Source organism: Phocoena phocoena, chromosome 13 (genome assembly GCF_963924675.1).
Source record: "Phocoena phocoena chromosome 13, mPhoPho1.1, whole genome shotgun sequence".
NCBI lineage: Eukaryota > Metazoa > Chordata > Mammalia > Artiodactyla > Phocoenidae > Phocoena > Phocoena phocoena.
This window is the reverse complement of record NC_089231.1, coordinates 67,302,379-67,316,746: the sequence shown is the minus strand read 5'-3', so window position 1 is coordinate 67,316,746 and position 14,368 is coordinate 67,302,379. Positions and strand designations below refer to the sequence as shown.

Genomic DNA, 14,368 nt, shown 5'->3' with positions numbered 1-14,368 from the left:
CGGCATGTGGGATCTTCCCGGACCGGGGCACAAACCCATGTCCCCTGCATCGGCAGGCGGACTCTCAACCACTGCGCCACCAGGGAAGCCCTGTACAAGTTTTTGTAAAAACATGTTTTCACTTCTCTTGGGTGTATCTTTAGGAGTGGAATTAGTGGCTCAGATAGTAATTCTATGTTCAACCTTTTGAGAAACTGGCAAACTGTCTTCCAAAGTGGCTGCATCATTTTATATACTCCCTAACAATGTGTGAGGGCTCCTTTTCTGTTTTCTTATTTTGCTATTAGAGCCATCCTAGTGGGTGTCACGTGGTATCTCATTGTGGTTTTGAACTGCATTTCTCTAATGACTAAAGCTCTTGAGCATCCCTTCATGAGCTTATTGGCCATCTGTATATCTTCTGGGAAAAACATCTATTCAAAATTTTAAAATGTCTTCACCTAATTTTAAATTGGGTTGTCTTTTTATTGTTGACATGTAAGAATTCTCTATGTATTCTGGATTTTAATCCCTTATCAGATATATAATTTGAAAATTTCTTCTATTCTGTGGGTTGTCTTTTCACTTTCTTCAGTGTCCTGTGATACACAAAAGTTCTAAATTTTGATGAAGGCTGACTTATCTACTTTTTCTTTTATTGCTTATGCTTCTGGTGTCATATCTGAAAAAGCACTGCCAAATCCAAGGTCACGTAGACTTGAAACCTCACACCTGGTCTCAGATTGGCTGAAACAGCACAACTCAGATCAGATTGGGACTTGAACTCAATCACACCTCAGATGGTATTCAAACCCAGCTAAAACTAAGATTGGGACTTGAACCCATGGGCTGGGACTCAAACCCACTTATCTTTTAACTGAAATCACACGCCTGGTCTTAGGACCTAATGAAGCTCAGGTTCTCTCTGCCTCAGCGCAGAAGGAATTCAGTGAGAGGCAAAGCAATAGGTAAGAAGTAGGTTAATTGAGAGAGACACATGGAGAAAAAGGAACCCTCTTGCACTGTTGGTAGGAATGTACATTGATACAGCCACTATGGAGAACAGTACGGAGGTTCCTTAAAAAACTAAACATAGAATTACCATATGACCCAGCAATCCCACTACTGGGCATATACCCAGAGAAAACCGTAATTCAAAAAGAGACACACAGGTACTTTCCTGGTGGCACAGTGGTTAAGAATCTGCCTGCCAATGCAAGGGACACGGGTTCGAGCCCTGGTCCGGGAATATCCCACATGCCATGGAGCAACTAAGCCCGTGAGCCACAACTACTAAGCCCGTGAGCCACAACTACTGAGCCCGTGTGCCACAACTACTGAAGCTCGTGATCCTAAAGCCCGTGCTCTGCAACAAGAAAAGCCACTGCAATGAGAAGCCTGCGCATCACAACGAAGAGTAAACCCCGCTCGCCACAACTAGAGAAAGCCCGCGTGCAGCAACGAAGACCCAACGCAGCCAAAATAAATAAATAAATAAATAAATAAATTAGAAAAAAAAGAGACACACAGAGTGTGGACCCTCTCAGAAGGTGAGAGGCCCTGGGAGATACACATTCCATAGACAGAAAGGATTGAAAGTGGCCCTGAAATATGCAGTGCTTAGTTTTTATGGTCTGGGAAATTTCATAGGCTAATGAGTGGGAGGATTTTTCCAATGATTTTGGAGAAGGGCGGAGATTTCCAGGAATTGGGCCACCACCCACTTTTTGGCCTTGGAACTGTCATGCCCTGTGAGCATGTTGTTTAGCGTATGCTAATATTTACAATGAGCACATAATGAGGCTCAAGGTCAACTGGAAGTCGAATCTTCTGCCAGCTTGGGCCTAGTCAGTTCTAACCAGTTAACGTCGTATCCACAATGGCTAAGTCATTCTTTTAAAGGTTGTGCCCTGATCCCTTCCTTCCTGTTTCAGATTTACCTCCATGTTTTCTTCTGAGAGTTTTACGTTTTAGCTCTTACATTTAGGTCTTTGGTTATTTTTAACTTTTTAAAAAAATTGTGGTAAAATATTCCTAACATAAAATTTGACATTTTTAGGGGCTTCCCTGGTGGCGCAGTGGTTGGGAGTACGCCTGCTGATGCAGGGAACACGGGTTCGTGCCCCGGTCCGGGAGGATCTCACATGCCGCGGAGCGGCTGGGCCTGCGAGCCATGGCCACTGAGCCTGCGTGTCCGGAGCCTGTGCTCCACAACGGGAGAGGCCACAACAGTGAGAGGCCCGCGTACCGCAAAAAACAAAAACAAAAAACTGACATTTTTAAAAGTACAGTTCAGTGCCATTAAGTAGATTCACATTGCTGTGCAACCATCACCACCATCCAGCTCCAGAACTTTTTCATCTTCCCAAATGGAAACTCTGTACCCGTTAAACAGTAACTTCCCATTTCTCCCTCCCCGCAAGCCCCTGGTGTCACCGGCAAAGCCCATGAACAATTCTCGGGAAATAAAAATAGAATCTGGGTAATAAAATAAAGTCTAACCTTTTTTCTTCTTTTCCTGTGTGCTTAGTCTCGTTTCACTCGTTCACAGGGGGCCGCCTGCAGAGGCCGTGCAGCCGGCACTTCAGACCAGAGTTCCTGGTGCAAAATGGCTGCACGGACACCTCAGCTCGGTGGGCCACGTGCAGAAGTGCTGCACGCAACACTCAATTCAAGATGGCGGCAGGGGCCCGTGCGCAGAGATGCTACGCGCAGCACGGCGGTCTGGAGCCGTGAGCAACACGCCTGCGCCAGACCCGTGAAAACCCCGCCCCCTTCCCACTGACGAGAGCCCTATAAAGCAGCGCCGCTGAGGGCCTATTGGGGAGGGCCTGATGGAGAGGACTCTAGAGTAAGCTCACACCTCTCCATTCTTTGATCAAAGAACGAAGCTTTCCTTTGCTTCACAACCAAACTCGGTCTCAGTCTTTTGGCTCAAATGACACCAGGTAGAGGGACCCCTGTTGGGGCCCGACTAGAAAGGGCCAGTAACACTGGCAACCACCATCCTACTTTCTGTCTCTATGAATTTGACTACTCTAGGTACTTCTTGTAAGTACAATCCTGCAACATTTGTCCATTTGCATGTGGCTTATTTTGATTAGTCCATATCCATTCATTTGTTAATGGTACTTCGGTTGTTTCCATCTTTTAACTATTATGAATAAAACTGTTATGAACATTGGTATACAAATATCTGTTCAAGTCCCTGCTTTCAGTTCTTTTGGGTATATACCCAAAAGTAGAATTTCTGGATCATAAGGTAATTCTATGTTCAATTTTTCTGTGGAACTAGCATATTGTTTTACATAGTGGATGCACCATTTTACATTCCCAGTAGCCATGCACAAGGGTTCCAGTTTCTTCACGTCCTCACCAATGCTTACTATTTTCTGTTGTTTGGTAATAGCCCTCCTCAGGGGTGTGAGGTGGTGTCTCATTGTGGGTTTGATTTGATTTTCCTGATAATTAGTAATGTTCAGCATCTTTTCATGTGCTGTTGCCCACTTGTATATCTTCTTTGGAGAAACGTCTATTTAAGTCCTTTACCCATTTTTATTGTTTTTTTTTAATTTTTAAATTTATTTTTGGCTGCATTGGGTTTTCATTGCTGCCCGTGGGCTTTCTCTAGTTGCGGTGAGCGGGGGCTGCTCTTCCTTGCGGCGCACGGGCTTCTCACTGCGGTGGCTTCTCTTGTTGCAGAGCACGAGCTCTAGGCACACGGGCTTCAGTAGTTGTGGCGTGGGCTCTAAGAGTGCAGGCTCAGTAGTTGTGGCGCACGGGCTTAGTTGCTCTGCAGCACGTGGGCTCTTCCCAGACCAGGGCTTGAACCCATGTCCCCTGCATTGGCAGGTGGATTCTTAACCACTGCACCACCACGGAAGCCCTTTTTTTTTTGGCCACACAGCACAGCACACAGGATCTCAGTTCCCCGACCAGGGATGGAACCTGTGCCCCCTGCTGTGGAAACGTGTAGTCTTAACCACTGGACTGCCAGGGAAGTCCCCTTTACTCATTTTTAAATGAGTTTTTGTTGCTGTTGTTGTTGTTATTATTGACTTGTAGGAGTCCTTTATATATTCTGGATTTTAATCTCATCAGATATACGATTTACAAATATTTTCTCTCATTTTGTGGGTTGCCTTTTCACTCTGTTGATAGGTCCTTTAAATCACAAAAGTCTTAAATTTTGATGAAGTCCAATTCATCTATTGCTTACTTTGTTATTGTTTCTTGTGTTTGGTGTCATTTTCAAGAAATCATTGCCAAATCCATTGTTATGAAGCTTTCCCCTTGTTTTCTGCCAAGATGCCCTTGTTGCTTACCATAGGAATGGGTTGCTATGGTGATAGGAGCATGGGGGAGGATTATTAAGGAGGCTGCAAAGTGGAGAAGCTTGTACACTGTCCAGGGCTGGAGCTAGCACACCCTTTCTCACAAGACCAGGGTGTACCCTAAGGGCATGCAGTGTTCCAAGTTCTTCATGCCAAACTGGTCTCTGATTTCATTGCCATTCTTGAGCAACATGGAGTGCCCAAGACTACTGTGGGGGAGGCTGAGTCTGGGGGTGATTGCAAACAAACTGCCAAGCAGCTGTAATTCCTCTCCCAACATTGAGAAAATAATTCTCAAATAGTTAAAAAATGTATGGTGCTGAAACACCGGCTTGGGTAACTGGGTTTGAATCTTGGCTTTCTCTCAAATGTGCTATGTGAGCTTGAGTCTCAGATTTCTCATCTGTAAATTGGGGCTAATAACATTCCCTTCTTATAAGGTTAATGGGATGGTTAGAAGAGGCCAACAAGGTACGTGACCCACCACCTGGCACATGGTAAGCAATCAATAGTGTTGGCTTTTATGGTTATTATTGGGCTGCTCACCTAGCCTGCCTTCAACTCCAGGACAAGGGCACGACTAGGCAAGCCCATCCTTTCTGGTTACTGGACCTGTAAAATGGGGCTATAATTCCCATCTCCTTCAGGGTTGCATGTAAAGGGGCTGTGCAAACTGTGGAATGCTGTGCCATGGAACTCTGGTGAAGCCGTGACTGTCCCACAGTGGTGTCCTCTCCAACCTAGACTCTTGGAAGGTGAGCTGGACTGGGGTGGAAATTTGGGGGGCAGGAGAGCCTTTCCAACTGCATTGAAAAAACCCCTATAGGTCCCTCACCTACATCCCCCCCTCTCCCGCCACCAGAAGATTGTGGGGCTTTCCATCCCAGAAGATGTGCTGGGACCGGGAAGCCCCACCTCCGTTCCTCTGGACAAGTGAGGCCTGGGTATTTCCAACCACCTCATTCTGAGTAAGTTTTGATCTGTGGCCTCCTGCCAAGATTCTGCCATTCTTTCCTGACAAACAACACGGCTGTTTTGTAATGTGCCTTATAAAATGGTTTTATTAATAATTATCAAATGTGTACACACAGTTGTTCACAAAGAAATCGTAAACATCAGAGAGCACCGCCCAAGAGCCCTTCCGGCACCCCTCCGGCCTCAAATACCCCACAGCCACCCTCACCCCATTCCTCAGTCTGGAAGGCTCGTCCGCACCTGGTCACACTCCCACATCTCTCAGTTCTCCCTTCAAGGGTCCCTTCCTTGGACAAAGTACATCTGATTCCCCATCAGGCTTCTTTGCTGAGAGCTCCCCTAGAATTTGGCTTCTGCCCCTCCAAGCACACGTGGTGATGACACGCCCACTTGATAATCATTGGAGTCACTTCTGCCTCCCTCAATATAGGTGAGCTTCCTATTAGCGTCAGCCCAGTCTCCCCGAGGTCCCCAGGGCCTGCAGTACCTGGCGCTGGGCAGACACTCAATAACCGTTGATGAATGAATGGATAAACAAAGAAACAAGCTTCGGGTAAACAGCCCCTTTCTGGCTACTTCCTTTTTTTAAATTTATTATTTCTTAAATTAAAAAAATTCTTTTTGGCCTTGCTGCGCAGCATGCAGGGTCATGTAGGATCGTAGTTCCCCGACCAGTGATCGAACCCGGGCCCTTGGCAGTGAAAGCATGGTGTCCTAATCACTGGACGGCCAGGGAATTCCCCCCACACACCTTTTTTTTTCTTAAAGTGTTAAGACACAGGGATGGAGGTTGCTGAAGACATGCTCCCTTTCTATCTCCCAAAGTGCCCCTCCCCCCTTGCCAGGTAGGAGATTCTGCTCTCACCTCTGCAGGTGACTGCATTCCTGCCGGCTTAACAGAGGTGTGCTCTGCCAGCTCTGGGATTCAGTGTCGCTGGTGCCCACACCTGACCCCCTTATCACAGCCATATTTGTATAAATTCTCTGTGGTCAGAGCCTTGGGAAACCCCTGTGCAAAGGAGTCTTTGCTGCCTGCAAGAAAACCACATGAGGCAGTGCTGATGGTGGGAAGTTGGCTATGAGTGGTTAGAAAGGCAAGGGTCATTGTTCACATCTATGAACCCCTTGTCTTTACGTGGGGGGCATGAAGGTGGAAGTAAGGCACTGTGAGCCCCCATCATGACAACAGCTGGGAGCAGTGAAACCTGGCACAGGGTCCTCCCAGCCCCAGTTGGCCGTGCCCTCCATAGCCTGCCATGGGCAGTGGGAAGATGGCCCTGGGAAGCCAGGATCTCTGGGGGCTCTGGATATCCCTGCATCTGGGAGGCTGCACAGAGGGCGGCTGTGCAGTGCAACTGGGGTGACGGGAAAGCCTGCCACATCTGGGATGCAGGAGAGGACCTTGGACACAGAAATGTCATGTGATTTTTGCCTGACAGCCTCAGGCCATCTCTTTGGTGCTGGTACGCAGTTTTTTTCTTGCCAAACTATTCAAACACTGTTGGGCCAGGAGTGCCTCGTGGCGCTGGCTTATGGCATTCGGTTTTATTTAGTTTGCTTTTTATAGCAGCAGAGCCTCTGCTCAGACTCTGTGCTCCGTCACTCGTGGTGGATGGAGGGCTGGGGACCCAAGGACCTCACCTGGCTCACCGGAAGACCCCACCTTCCCAAGCCTCATCATGCTCTTGTCTAAAATAGGCTTTGGGAAATCGAGAAACCTCTTATTAACTGGAGAAGATGAGAGCACAGAATCTGAGAGTGGGAAAGGGACCAGAGCTGGGCTTCTTGCTGGTAAAGTACCTGGATAGTGGGGCTCGCGGAGGCTTCCGGTCCCTGGGAAGGGCCTGGGCAGTCAGGGTGCTAATGCTTTGCAGCAATGACCCCTTTTACAGGTACGTCTGACCACTCACTCCCGGGGACATCACCTGGGTGGCCAGCACTCCACCCCGTGGGACAGTAGTACAGGCGCAGGGATCCAGAGCCGAGGGCCGAGCCACCCTGGGGTTGGGTCTTCAGAGGTACTGGGGGCCAGTGGCCTGGCCCAGCCAGAGGGCAGGGAGCAGGATGAAGGGGGCAGGGCAGCAAAGCCTGGGCTCCCAGGCCCAGGTTGAGGGCTTCATTGCCACCTAGAGTCAACCGCAGAGGCACAGCCATCTCAGCGGCTTCCTCGGCTCACTTCCAGGCATGGGCTGCCCTGCTGGGTGCAGTCCGGCCAGCAGCGGTCCTGACTGTGGGCTGTGGGCTCCAGGAGGGCAAGCCATTGAGAAATGAAGCCTTCACTGGTCAGCTACTGAGTTGCATTTGGGGTGGGGGAGGAGGGGGGTTGGCAGCCAACCTTCAGCTGTCCCCTTGGTGAGACACAAAGATGGAGGAAAAACCTGATGGTTCTCCAAGAAGCAAGTCAGAGTCTAGGATGAGCGCCCTGGGAGGGCAGCTCCACCCTGCACCCCAGTATGTTCGTTCCACCTCCCTCCAGCTTTGCTTCGGTCCCAGCCCCCATCAGAGCCGGAAAGAACCCAAGTTGAAGGTGGGCTGGATCACAGCAGGCTGGGGGTTGGGAGACACTGGGAATTCCCTGGAGACTCAGTCACACCCACTCAGCTCTGCGTAAGGCTGAGCGCGGCTCTTCCTCCTGATGGTTGTTCCTGCCGGCTCTCGCTCTCCGTTTCTGATTTTCCCTCCAAATGCAGTAGAACAGCCCTGGAGGGTTGATGCTCTGTCAGAACCGAGACCCTCAGCCCTGCCCGTCCTTCCACCCAGCTGTTTACAGCTGGCCCTGCCCATCCCTGCTGACCCCCTGCATGTGGAGAATGGGGCTTCCCTGCTCTTCAGGCCTGAGGCGGTGCTCCCTGCAGGCCCTGGCGCTCATGCGCATGTCCTCCAACCACGACGCCAGGTGTGGGTGAGCCCTGGGATGGGGGGGACCTTGTCAGGAGGGACACAAGGGCAGCTTCTGCAGGTAGGACCCTTCCTCAGTGGACACAAGCTTATCCTCAGGGTTCTCATCCTCGTTTTCTGCGAACAGGGGATGGGGTGTCCATCTGAATCCTCAGTGTGGCCTATGCACCAGGGTTCCCCTTCCTGCTCGGCCACAGAGCCAGGTTGGCCCACAAGGAGCTGAGATGGTGATGGCTGAGGTGGGTGGCTCTCTGCAGTCACCTCCAGCACCACCCTTCCTGGGGGCTGTGGGCAGGGTCAGGGGACAGGGAGGGGTGCTAAGGGGTTGGAGAGCACGGGCACAGGGGCGCCCAGGGTCTTCATTGCAGTGGGGACTGTCTTGTTGCCTCGAGACTCTGAATCTTCTCCTCGGAGGCCTTGTCGGGGAGCAGCACCTCCACAGTGTGGCTGACCCTCTTGGCATGCATCAGGCTGTAGGTGTTGTCAAAGCGCAGGACGTCTGCAAGGACGGAGAAGTAAGCAAGCAAAGCGAGCCTGGCACATCTGCACACCCAGTGCCCTTGGGAGTGGGCCGCCCAGAACTGTGGGTGGGGCTGGAGGGTCTGCCCCAGCCCATCACTCCCGACTATCTCCCTGGCCGATGCTTGTGCCAGCCAAAGGAATAATGGTAACCACCAGCAGCATGCATCAGCCCCGTCTACGGGCACTGCATCGGTGCACACAGCTCCCTGAATCCTCAAAGCAATCCCACAGAAGGCACTATCACCCCCATTTCATGGATAAGGAAATGGGCTTAGAGGTTGGTAAGACTTATGATTCCAGACCAAGGGAGGGGAGGGACTGGGATTCCCTTATCCTGATGTTCCAACCCAGAGGGGAACCCTGCTTTCCCCAGAAGAGAGGGCTGAGTTGCACCAGCCACATCCTCATCATGCATTTTTTAGAGGCATTTTGTTTGACACCAAGGTCCAACATGAATGCTGGGACGTGGTGACTCATCCAGATTTCTCTGTCTCCACCCTTCTAATTCTCCCTTTGCCACGAAGATGAACTAGATGTGGATGAACTAAAGCATTAGCAGAACTCATTCTCTTCTCCAGGGGACATCAGCTTTGGGTTTCCCTTCTCCTAGCTCTGTTCCCCACAGAGGTGGGAGGTCAGCAGTGGTCCTGGGCAACGTCGCTTCTGCTAAAACAGACCAAACTGCATCTGGCCTGGGAGGCCTGGGAATGGGGGAACAAAACCCTGGAAGAGTCATCTCCTCAGGATTCCCAAAGTGGGGTGGTCCACACATGTGGACAGGCTGGGAGCCCTGATGCTGAGCCCACAGCTGTTTTCCAGCTGTCTCTTACTTAGCCTGTTGAGTGCAGTGAGGGGGCTTCCCAGGAGCTGAGTCCACGGCTGTGAACCGTGCTCTCCACCATGTATCTCTGCCCTTGTATCCACACCTGGGGGCCACTCATAAGATCCAACACCTGAAACCAATGTCCCTGGTGCCTGTGGGATCTAGGAGCTAGCACAGACTCCCACACCCTCCCTGAGATCTGGAAATAGGAGCAAACAGAGAGGTCAGACTGGCAAGAGATGTCAGATCATTTCTCCACCATGAGGAGGAAAATGACTCCAGCGAACCCTATAGATCTTACTGACGCCGGCCTGGAGGCAGGTGAGGCTCCCGTCCTCGGGCACCAGGTGGGTGTTTTAACACTGGCTGGGCAGAACCTCCATCATCTCCCCGGCCCGCTGCCGCTCCCCCATCTTGGTCTTCAGGAAAACCCTGAAGCCAATGTCCACCTCATCCAATGTGAACTGCCACCTGCAGGGGACAGGGCCCCACTGACAACCACCTGCCTGGGCTCCGGGCCCCTCCCAACCATGCCCAGGTGTGGAGTGGCCACCATCCCTACCTGAGCACACAGCCTGGGAACAGGATCTCGTTCTCCACCTGCAGGGAGGAGCCTCGGCCCACGGTCACCTGGTGCTTGTACTGCACCCTCACCTGGTTGCGCAGGTAGTAGCTCCTGGGCACCTCGCCCCCGTAGTTGATCTGTGGGCGAGGGTGGGTGAGAGGGCACTAGACCATGGCTGTCTCCCCTCCCTCCCCATCCTCTGGGCACCTGTACCTTGGTCAGGCACTTGGGGTTGCCATCGGTGTCAGTCATGGTCCCCCCAAACTCCACAGGCAGCTGGTCGGGGCTGGTGGACTCAGGCAGCTCTTGCTTCCAGCTGTCTGTGGGGGCAAAAGTGGGGTTCCATGTGGGATCGGGGAGGCTCGACTGAGGGCAGTTGGGCCAAGCCCAGGGCTGTCCTGTGCCATATGGCTCCCTCCCCCTATTTCCCACATCCTCCTGGTGTCCCCGGGGACGGACCCCTCCTGGCCCCTCTGCCCTCTGGCAGGTGGACACATTGGCCTCAACAGTTGATGCCATAATGGAGTGGGTCCTCCAGAGCAGTGGGTCTGGAGGAGTGGGTCCCCGAGCCTGGTGCCCTCGGATGCAGGAGCTGTCAGGTCTGCAGAGGGGCAGCCCCCAGCTCAGGCTCTGGGCTGCAGAGGAGGCCAGAGCTGCTCACTCATCTCCAGGAATCACCACCTTCCTGCACATCTCCTCAGTTATGTATGGCTTGATCAGGTTGAAGGCCACCGGGAACAGCTTGGAAGCTGAGAAAGGCACTGTTTCAGGGTCTCCTGGGATCTCAGTTCCCTGCCTTGTTGCCTCCACATCCCCTGCCCCCCACTCAGCATATCCCGGGCTGGTTCACTCACCTCTCACAACAATTATATTCCTCAAAATCTCAGGGTAATTTGCCTCGAGTGCTGTGAGAAACTGTGAGGCCAAACTCAGGTCAGTGCACAAGCTACAGGTGCCTAAATGCTGCCTCCTTAAGGCTCCCAAGGCCCCCCAGACACCCAGAACCCACCCAGACAAGAGAAGCCGCTGCTTTCCAGTTTGTTGGGTCCCAGTCACAGACCCTCCTGAAGCCACTAGTACAAAATTCTTGACAGATTTCAAGGGGGTGACCCCACCTACTGCAGAGTAAGAAAATCTCCCTCAGGACTCTGGAAGGTTCCCCTCCATGTGGTTTAGACAATAGTTCAGCTTCAGAAACAAAACACTTTTAGCATAAGAAAGATTCAAAGTTGTAAGACATACCTTTTTTTTCTTAATTGGGATAGAATTTACATACCATAAAGTTTGCCCTTTCAAAGTGTGCGATTCAGTAGTTTTCAGTATATTCACAGAGGTGTCTAGTTTCAGAACATTCTCATCACCCCAAAAGGAAGCCCGTACCTGTTAGCAGTCACCACCCGCACCATTTCCCTCTCCCTGCAGCCCTGGTTAACCACCAGTCTGCTTTCTGTCTCTATTCTGGGTATTTCCTATCAATGGAATCACACCATATGTGGCCTTTTGTGTCTGGCTTCCTCAATTTAGTATGTTTTGATGATTGTTAAACTTTTTTAAAGTTTAGGTTCTCTGCTATTCTGGGTTGAGCAGAAAGAAAAGAAAAGGCAGGCTGGCTGCCCCGGGGGCCCAGGTCTTGTCAGGGCCTCCCTTCCCTCCTTAGGGCTCTCAGAGCAGACTTGCTTCCAGCCGCCTCCCAGACAAAGCAGCAAATAGGATGGGGGGAGGGGCTCAAGCCAAGGGCAGGGGGTGGGGTCGGTAGGGAGGAGCGGGGAGGGAGTATGAGAGGGAAGGGCATCCACAGGGACCCTGGCAGGCCTGGTGACCATGTCCAGCAGGTCACCTGTTGTTGTGACCTGCTGGACTTGAAATGGTGACATTGGGGTGATGAGTATGATTTAGCACAGCCCCAAGAGATTATGGGTTTGAAAATATCCCTGCAAACAGCAAGTAAGGAGCTGCAAACCTGTGGGCGGAGCGAGGACCCCCCCCATACACACTCCACATCAGCAAGCGAGGGACAGAGGCCCAGGAGGGTGGACACCCTTCCCCCCTTGGTGGGGTTCCCTCACCTCCTGGGCAAACTCCACTCCTGGCTTCCACAGATGCCTCTGGCTCAGTCCCTCGAAATCGAAAACAGCTATGATTTTCTCCACTTTCTTCCCCAGGTGCAAGGGAATGATGGGAAGTGAGACCCCCATGAGGGTCAGTGCCCCCCACACCCCACCAGAGGTGGGGCCGGGCTTGAGCCCAGGGCACTGGCCTGGCTTATCCCGGCTCCGCCTGGCGTGGAGGTTTCATGCCAGGAAGCCAGGTGCAGGGGGATGGGGCCGTCCCAAGGGGCGCCCTTCCCACATCTGTCCATGGGAAGGCAGGTCGCCATGCCTCAGTTTCCTCCTCTGTCCAGTGCGGCTGAAATACCTGTCTTTCTCCATCAAATGAGGCCACAGAGAGCAGCGTGGCCTGGGGGGTGGAGCTGGGCTTTGGGGCAGTGAGCCCCAGTGTGGACCACTTAGCGGGTTACTGGCCTCTGAATCCTGTGTACGCTCAGAGATGCTGGGAGGAGCCGAGGAGACCAGGGAGGTAGGTTCTGGGTGCCCAGTGCTGGGGGCTGCCTTGGAGGCTGCCAGGCTGTGGCTGCCCCGGGGGCTGGGAGGGCCCCGTGGGACCCTTGCCTCCTTGCTCCGCTGCTCGCACACTCCCTCAGGGACAGCCCACAGCTCTGGGACTTGGCCCTGAGCAGCTCTTGTCTGGAGATGGAGAGGAGGAGGCCCTTGAGGTCCAGGCCTCTGATGATGTGGTACCGCATGGGGCTGCCCTCGTTGTTGTGGCCACAGGTGCCGTTGGCGTTGTATAGCCTGACAACCTGGATGCACGAGAGAGAGGGCTGGGGCAGGCGTGTGGGTTTGAGGGAGACCTGGGTTCCGAGGCGGCTGGGGGGCCGGGGATCTCACCTCTGGGGGCTGCCATGCAAGGATGTTGTGCAGATCCTGTTGCTTCCGGAACTTCACCTGCTACAGAGACACAGGAGGAGCCGAAGACACCCCCGAGCCAAAGGCCTCTGCAGGGACCCAGGGACACTTGGCCAGGCCCCTCTGCCTGCAACCATTGAGGGCCTGCCAGGGCATCTGGGGCTCCATGGGCACAGAACTGGGGTGTGGACAGGAGTGGGACAGAGGAGATGTGGGTCTGACATGGATGAGGAGGGAAAATCTCAGAAAGGAACAGGTGAAGCCAACAGGTGCAGCTGCCTCTCCCTGCATCCTTCCACCTGCTTGCCACCCTCCATTCCCCACATGGTCTCCCAGGGAGTTCTGGGAGTCAGACTTCACCCCCTAGCTTCCAGTCCTCCTTAGTCAAAAACCTAGACTCTGATGGTGGCCTGCAGTCCCACCCCTCCCACCACCACCATGGGCCTGCGCCACCCACGCAGCTGCATCTCTCCCCTTTCTCTCTACAACACAACCTCCTGTGCTCCTGGATTGCTCCAGCTTGCCCCCACCTCAGGGTCTTTGCATGGCTGTGCCCTCAGCCTCCGATCCTCACCTGCCTGCCTCTTTTCAGGCATTCGTGCCACAGCCAAAATGTCACCCTTCAGCAAGGAAGACCTCCCTGACCTCCCTCACTTCCTTCCATCCCACTGTCTTTGTTAAACTTTCCACTCTCAGGAAGCGTCTTGTTTACTTATTTATCTGGTTTCTTTTCTGTCTCTTTCTACCACTGCACTCTCCCCAGTGCCAGCACTGGCTAGACTCACCTTTGGGGCTCAATAAACAGTCATTGAATGAAAGAAAGAAAGAAAAAGAAAGGAAGGAAGGAAGGGAGGGAGAGAGGGAGGGAGCAAGGAAGGAGGGAAGACAGGAAGAAAGGAAGATCTCAGAAGACTTGGGGTAGGAAATAGGGCCGGTCAGGGAGGCGTTGCCCTCACCTTCCGCAGCATGTCATCGGATTTCTCCAGGTCAAAGCTCCGAGCTGCAACAAGGGGACAGGCTGTTGTTGTAGAATCCTGGGGGCCTGTTCCAGGTGTCTGAAGAAAGAGGCCCCACTCTACCCTCCTACCCGCTTTGCTCAGAGTGTCCCTTTCCTGACATGGGGAACCACGGTGTGGCTCAGGTAAGAGCTGAGGTACCCAGAGCCCCAGGAAGACTTGGGTACAGGCCCCCTGAGTTCCTGGGCTGATGGCAGTGGGTGTGCCCCTGGGCGGGCCTTGGTGATGGTGGTAAGCAGAGAAAGAAGCCACCACCCAGGAGGAAGATAGGAAGAGAAGGTGTCCAGAGA

General features: G+C 52.7%; 1 protein-coding gene across 1 annotated transcript; it reads right to left on the bottom strand.

Annotated features, from left to right (window-relative positions):
- Positions 1–9,887: 9,887 nt before the first annotated feature.
- On the bottom strand, positions 9,888–14,054 carry LOC136133204 (putative SEC14-like protein 6). Its single transcript, XM_065890438.1, has 9 exons — positions 14,019–14,054; positions 13,045–13,104; positions 12,768–12,956; positions 12,163–12,258; positions 10,951–11,011; positions 10,758–10,845; positions 10,310–10,412; positions 10,094–10,233; positions 9,888–10,002 (listed from the first exon to the last, which is right to left on the bottom strand). Exons 1-9 carry the CDS (start codon positions 14,028–14,030, stop codon positions 9,888–9,890), a joined length of 864 nt encoding a protein of 287 aa, XP_065746510.1. The 5' UTR covers positions 14,031–14,054.
- Positions 14,055–14,368: the final 314 nt, after the last annotated feature.

Bases quoted from the DNA above. Each gene is read 5' to 3' on its own strand.
- LOC136133204 (XM_065890438.1), bottom strand. The intron at 11,012-12,162 runs GTGAGGGAACCC...TTGGCCTCACAG, and splicing joins GAGTGGAGTTTGCCCAGGAG to TTTCTCACAGCACTCGAGGC. The intron at 10,234-10,309 runs GTACAGGTGCCC...CCTCGCCCACAG, and splicing joins ACCCCAAGTGCCTGACCAAG to ATCAACTACGGGGGCGAGGT.